The following is a 6,691-nucleotide window of genomic DNA, read 5'->3' on the forward strand; positions in this document are numbered from 1 at the left end:
CTCGCTCTCCTGAGCTATGTTTGGATTTATAGATCTGTTTTGGCTTGGAGGATTTGGGGGTTTCTCTTCCGTGCTCAGTGGGGTTATCTAATGCACCGTGGTGACACAGGAGAGAAAAGGATCATCCTGCTGGTAACAGGGCTCATCTTGCTTTTAACATGTCTTTGCTTTCTTTCAGGTGTTTGGGAAAAATGGTATGTGGTTTTGGGTCATTTTCTCGATGATCCATGTTCTGGCCTCGCTGGCTCTCAGCACCCAGATCTACTACATGGGCCGCTTCAAGATCGGTGAGTGCTGTGGCTGAGCCCTCTTCCCCTGGGGCGTGCAGGTGCCTCCTGCTCAAACCCATGTGAGCCACCTCAGTGGCATTTGGTGCAACTGTGAGGCCAGCCCTGTGGTTTGCTCTTTATATTCTGGGTTATCCTGTCCTCTCCCTCATCTGTTGCTCTTCCTGGCCTCTCAAGTCCTCATTCTGCTGCTTCCCAGACATGGGAATCAGCAGGACCCAGCTGCCCTGCGGTGCCAAAAGAGCTGGGCCTGCCAGACAGCTGCAGCTCTCCCTGGTGCTGTGCTCAGGGGCGTGAGCCAGATAAACCCCCCTGGTGGGGTGAGAGGGAGGAGGTTTGGTGGGGATCCTGGTTCTCGTGCTCTGCTTACAAACGTGTTTCTCCTTCCTCTTCTGCTCCTGTCTGCCTCAGATGGCCCCGATTCAGGTAACTGGGAGCAGCTCCCGTTCTTCTCTGAACCGACTGAACAGCAGCTGAGCGGCTGGGGATGCATGGATGTGAGGGGTGGGCAGGCCCAGGTGCCACCTGGAGAAGTGAAGTCAGTTTGGCAGCAGCTGTGCTGCTCCTCAGCAGGAAGGGGACAGTGTAGCACAGGAAAGCTCTCGCCTTGGCACAGGAGCCTTCTCGAGCTCCACATTTGTGACTTCAGAGGGGTGTTCATGTGCATGCATGTCTGTCCATCCCCACTGCCCCTGCTGGCTCGCCAGTGAACTTTTCACAATGATTTTGGGAGCAGGAGTGGCTTGAGCTTGTTCTATGGAAAGTACTTTTTCCCCTTCCTACATACCCATCTGCCCTAAAGACACATGGCTGCAAAGCCAAGCTGTGTAAGCAGGATGTTGGGTTTTTAACCTGTTGTTTTGGCCAAACACTGTCGACATCCCCTGGTGGCTGCCCTTCTGCTCAGCAAGGGCTGCTCCCAGAGGGCAAGAAATGAATGTGTGGACACCCTGACCTCCACGCTCCGGGTCCTCTGTTAGCTAGGGGGTGCCTGCATCTTTCTCCTGTGGGCACTTTGGAGCTCGCTCTGCCAGCTATGCTGACTTCTCTGTCCTCTTCTTTGGCAGACTTGGGGATATTTCGTCGGGCAGCGATGGTGCTGTACACAGACTGCATCCAGCAGTGCAGCCGGCCGATGTACATGGTAGGTGATTCCTCACATGGCAGCACCTCCCTCAGCGTTTGGTCACCTCCCCTTGGATCCACCAATGTATAAGTAGCTACAGATCTCTCCTGGAGCTGTTTACCCCCAGCAGGACCTCTCTGATCTAAGGTTTGGTGAATAAAACATCAAAGCAAAGGTGATACAAGCGTGATTGTATTTGCCTTTGCTCTTCCTCTCTGGAGACATCAGTTCAAAGGAATTGGTTTAAGGCTCTGTGCGGCACAGTCTCTACAGGGAATACAGTGACTACCACAGCCATGTGGCTTACACAATGGCTATTGCTGCTACAGCACCTCGGGGCAGACAGTGTTTAAAAAAATCAAATCACAAAACAAAACACAAACAAACAAACAAACCCCAACAACAGCTAAACCAGTAGCTGTTACCTTGTATCCCACTGATCGCTTTCCCTTGGGCAGAGAGCATTAATTAATGTTTGAAGCCAAATGAAGTTTTTTATTTATGGGCTACATTTATTTTTTTTTTTAATTCCCCGGTTTCACAATAAGCCTCAGACTGAATTTTGCAAGCAAACTTGGTGCACTCAGGCATAAAATAAGCCTGGCTGGCCTGAAATAGCCATGTCATAAAAGCAGCTGTGTAAGCATAAATGCACATGCCCCACAGATGTAACCCTTCTGCCATAGTTAAGTTCTTCCCTTGCTAATGGTGAGACTGGTGAAAAAGGGCTCTGTGAATATGTGTGGGAAGCTATCCAAAATTTTTCCAGCTTCCTCTTTCAAATGTCCTTCTTCTGTGCAATAAACTTCATATAAATTGGTGTGGGGAGAGGAATCGAACAAGGAGAACAGTGGGAACTTAGTCAAAGGGTTTACAGACAAATGAACCTCCTGAGACTGATTCTTAAGTGATGGGCTGGGCCTTTTATGTAGGTGTTTAGTCTCTGTTTTGCAATGCTCTCCTCAAATCTGTGAGGGCCAGAGCAGTGCCCAGCTGCGACGTGCTCCTGTGGAGCAAAACTGTGCCAGATGCATACATGCTTACAGGAACCAGACTCCAAATCCTCAGATAATGGTAGCCTGAATTTCTGAGGCAATTTCTTGTTTCCTTCTGCTTTCATACGCACACTGATGTCTTCTCTCCAGGACAGGATGGTGCTGCTCATCGTTGGAAACCTGGTCAACTGGTCCTTGTAAGTGGTGGGCTGCGGGTGCCTTGGGTACTTGTGCATGTGGGCAGAACGATTTGGCACGGACCTGCAGGTGGGCTGTGTGCTCCTGAGAAGCCCTTTGCTAAACACAGAGATCTGGGGCCAAGCCCTCCTGAGTGAGATGCATTTGGCCATGGGGTGGAAGCAACCCAGGGCCTTTCCCTGGACATCTCTGGTCGCTCTCAGTGGATGAACGTGGAGGGTTCTGTTTCACTTTGTGTTTCAACGGGGAACAGGGCTGAACACTATTTTCTGCAGGAAACTGGGAGGCTGCAGCAATGTTGCCATGTCCCGTGGTCTGGGGGGAGCTGCAGATGTTGATCAGTTTGGGGATGTACCCAGTCTCCAATGAAAGAAACTGTCTAATGTCTCATCTCCCCTCTCTCCCCTCAGTGCTATCTTTGGGCTGGTGTATCGGCCCCGAGACTTTGCCTCCTACATACTGGGCATCTTTATCTGCAACCTGTTGCTGTACCTGGCTTTCTACATCATCATGAAGGTAAAGAAGGGAGCTGTAGCTGCCTCAGGGTTGTCTGCCTCTGAAAGGGAAGGAATAAACCTCCTTTTGGCCGTGGTCTGGGCTCCTGCAGTGCTGCAGAAGGGCACGGGGAGGCCTTGGTGGGGCGTGGGGTGGGACAGGGGGCTGGTGTTGGGAAGGGGCTGCTGTAACAACTGGACTGCATCTTCCTGGGGTGGGCGACCCTTCATGGAGGTAGGCAGCCCCGTGTGTGGCTCTGGCCCCTGGGAAGCCCCCGTGGTGAGGCCGCATCCCTCCCTGCAGCTCCGCAGCTCCGAGAAGCTCCTGCCCATCCCCCTGTTCTGCATCGTGGCCACAGCAGTGGTGTGGGCGGCTGCCCTCTACTTCTTCTTCCAGACCCTCAGCAGCTGGGAGGTAATGTTTCCCTTTTGCATTCCTTCTGCCTGTGCCTGTCTCTCATCCCCTTTCCTTCCTGTTGTTCTTTTTCTACAAAAATTAAAATAAACTAAAATTCTGCGGGCAAAAATGTTGCCCTCCCCAGGTGTGACGCATTCCATTGCATTCCTCCCATGTTCTTGCTTCATGTCCAGTCACCACAGTGCTTTTTCTTAGCTTCCTCAGGGAGGGGTAGAGCAGGGTGCTCTCCGGAGGGCTCAGTGTGTCTGACAGGGTCCTGCTCTCTCCCCTAGGAGACTCCAGCAGAGTCCCGGGAGAAGAACCGGCCGTGCATCCTGCTGGGCTTCTTCGATGACCACGATGTCTGGCACTTCCTCTCCGCAGCTGCTCTGTTCTTCTCCTTTCTGGTAGGCCCTGCTCTCAGCTCTGCTGTATGGCCTCACCCTCTCCTCCTTTTCCTTGTCCCTCCAAGTGCACGTGGAGCTGCAGCCACCCTACAACACCACAGAAGTGCCCCAACTCTTCTTGGCTCTGCCTCGAGACATCCTTCCCAGTGGGGTGCTCCCTTGCCACTGGAATCAGGGCTCACCCTTTCTAATTTGCCTTGCCCCAAATCCCCTCAGGGGCTGTGGGTCACGCAGCCAATCTCCCCAGCTGTGGCTGGGCAGTGAGACCTGAAGCAGCCTTGCGTTTCCCTCCTTAGGTCCTGCTGACCCTGGATGACGACCTGGACACGGTGCGCAGGGACAAGATCCCGGTCTTCTGAGCATGGGGGCATCCTCGAGCCCCTGGGCTGAAGGCGCGGGACCACCGGTGCCTGTGGGGAACAGGCTTGCTTCAGTGGCCTGCAGCCCCGTGGGGGCGGAGGAGCCGGATCCCACAGCGAGCACCAAGGGGTGCTGGGGTAACCAAGGCAGGATGGGGAGGGAAGATGATGTTTGCTCCTCCGCTACCGCGCCCTCTGGGGCAGGCATGACCCAGCAGCCGCGACCAGCGCGCAGCCCTCTGTCTCGTGGGTGCAGTGGGTCCCGGAGGCAGCGAAGAGGGAGGAAACAGGAGGTGTGCCTAACACCTTTGCTTCCCTTCCTCCCTGCTGATGTGCTCGGCTTCCTCTCCGGTGAGCCTGAGAGGTGCAACCCAGCTCCTCCTGCATCGGGGCCTGCTCCCTGCAGGCTGCTGCCCTTGGAGGGTCCCTTTTGGGAGCCCAGGGGTTGCATTTGGCTTCTGTCCCACCGCCGCCCCAGCGTGCAGAACAGCTGCTGGGTGAGCAAAGGATCCAAGCCCAGGTGGTGGCCGGGGACTGCTCGCTCTTCTGCGGGAGAGGCTCCTCCTGTAGCTGGTGGGGAGCGACAGTAACAAGAGGAACATGTCCAGGGGCTGCAGCGTTGGAGGTGGCTGGTGGGCTAAAGCCGCTCACCAGTGCTCTGCCAGGGGCAGAGCCTCACCTTGCTGTCGCAGCCCCTCTCACCCACACGTGTTAAACACCTCCCACCCCTTATCTGGCAGCTCCTATGCAACTGCTTGTCAGTGCGGTGGTCTCCCTACAGCACCAAACATGCTGTGATCACGAAGGAGTGGTGAAGGCACAGCCCTGGGTGCTGTGCTCCTTGGTTCCTGCTCCATGGCCCAGCCCAGGAGCCTTGCTAAAGGGGTAGGGGGGAGTAGGGAAGCTGTCCAGCAGCCTCAGACTTTCTCTTCCTGCAAGCTTTGGGAAACTTGGCAAAGCAGGTTCCCATAATTGCCAGGGCGCAGGGGAGGTTTTGGGGACATTGGGGTTGAGCTCTTTGTCTAGAGATCTGGACCAAACTTTTACCTCCCCCATTTCTTCAACTTTTCTGCATCTGAAGTTTTTTAATGTCTTCACATTCTTGTGATCCTGAATTATCAGTTATTTAAAAGAAGAAAAGAATGAGATGTGAATTGTTGCAGGTGTTGCATCTAAAATGTGACCTGCTTTGCTAATTTTGGATTAAAAACTATTCTTTAAGGCCTGCTGTCCTTATTTTTGTTATCTGACCTTTTGTTTTTTCCCTTGGTGTATATGCATGTATTCAGTGATGCAACGGCTCCTTTCCAGTTGTGTTTACCAAAGTAGAAGACTCTGGTAATTTCCTACTCTGAGAAGTCTGTATCTCCTAGGAAGGTTTTGGACTAACTGGTTTTTATTTTACTTTTTTTTTTTTTTTTTTTAAGTTGGAGTTTGTCAAGACAGTCAATAAAATGAATGTTCCTGGCTCCCTGCTCTGCAGGTTGATCTGAATTCTTCCCGCTACAGCTCTCAGCAGCGGCAAGGGGAGTGCCTGGGGCAAGGGACGCCTGCTGGCATCCTCAGGTGTCACTAAGAGCAAGCAGTGACCCTCGCAAAGTTTCCTGAGCCTCTGCTTGTTCTCTTTGCTCCAGTTAGCCCCATGAGGACAATTCAGTGGGGAACAGGGGCTCTTGTTTGGCGTGACAGCCCCTCCAGTGGAGTGCTGAGCTGGGTTTTAACGCTTTGGGCTTGCTTTGGGCTTGCTTGCAGGCTTACTGTGCAGATGGAGTTGTGTATTTTCGGTACTCGGAATAGGCATGAACAAGGTCAGGTTTCGCAGACCTGTTGCTAAGCGTGAGCTGCTCTTCCTTCAAGGTATCAGCGTGGGCTGCAGAAAAAAAAAGATGCCACTTGCTTTTCTCTGAGAAGCGCCTGCAGAGGAGGCTCAGGCTGAGGAGAGTCCTTGCTGTCTATCCAGCCACCCTGCAGCCTTGCCGTCTGTTCTTGGTCTAGATAAAGCGACAGAATCCAACACCAGCTACACAGGCTTGCCCGCAGCTTCTTTTTTCTTCTCCATAAGCAGAGACTGCAGGGAAACCTGAGGTGCAAAAACCCCAAATCCTTACTGCTGAGGGCAGCAAACTGGGCCACTCTGATCTGGGCTTCATAGTGGGGCTGTGGAGATCCCTCCTGCTCAGCACAGCTGTGAGCTTGCTGTACAGATGGAGACAGTTGGGTTTCTGTACCTAGAAGTGTATGAATGTTTGGCTATATATATATATATATATATATATATATGTATATATGTATGTATATAGTGTGTGTGTATATATATATAAAATACATTTTTATATGTGTGTGCATACACACACATTTGCAACACACGCTCTGTGCTACCCTGTCCTGCTACCCACAGATGCAGGGGCTGCTGCAGGAGCCCAAGTTC

At 52.7% G+C, this 6,691-nt stretch overlaps 1 protein-coding gene across 2 annotated transcripts in view; it reads left to right on the forward strand.

The window, feature by feature from the left end:
- SIDT1 (SID1 transmembrane family member 1) overlaps window positions 1–5,484 on the forward strand; it is a 37,209-nt gene extending 31,725 nt beyond the window's left edge. The window contains exons 19-26 of one of the 2 annotated variants that reach the window (XM_084532700.1): window positions 179–287; window positions 699–713; window positions 1,355–1,431; window positions 2,559–2,605; window positions 3,017–3,122; window positions 3,405–3,515; window positions 3,791–3,904; window positions 4,201–5,484. In XM_084532700.1, coding sequence (XP_084388826.1) covers window positions 179–287; window positions 699–713; window positions 1,355–1,431; window positions 2,559–2,605; window positions 3,017–3,122; window positions 3,405–3,515; window positions 3,791–3,904; window positions 4,201–4,263 — 642 coding nt within the window. In that variant the 3' untranslated portion in view covers window positions 4,264–5,484. The remainder of the gene's footprint in view (window positions 1–178; window positions 288–698; window positions 714–1,354; window positions 1,432–2,558; window positions 2,606–3,016; window positions 3,123–3,404; window positions 3,516–3,790; window positions 3,905–4,200) is intronic. The other variant, XM_084532701.1, reaches the window with a different exon arrangement.
- The last annotated feature ends 1,207 nt before the right edge of the window (window positions 5,485–6,691 follow it).

The sequence above is a fragment of the Aythya ferina genome, assembly GCF_964211825.1.
Source record: "Aythya ferina genome assembly, chromosome: 1".
NCBI classification, from domain to species: Eukaryota; Metazoa; Chordata; class Aves; order Anseriformes; family Anatidae; genus Aythya; species Aythya ferina.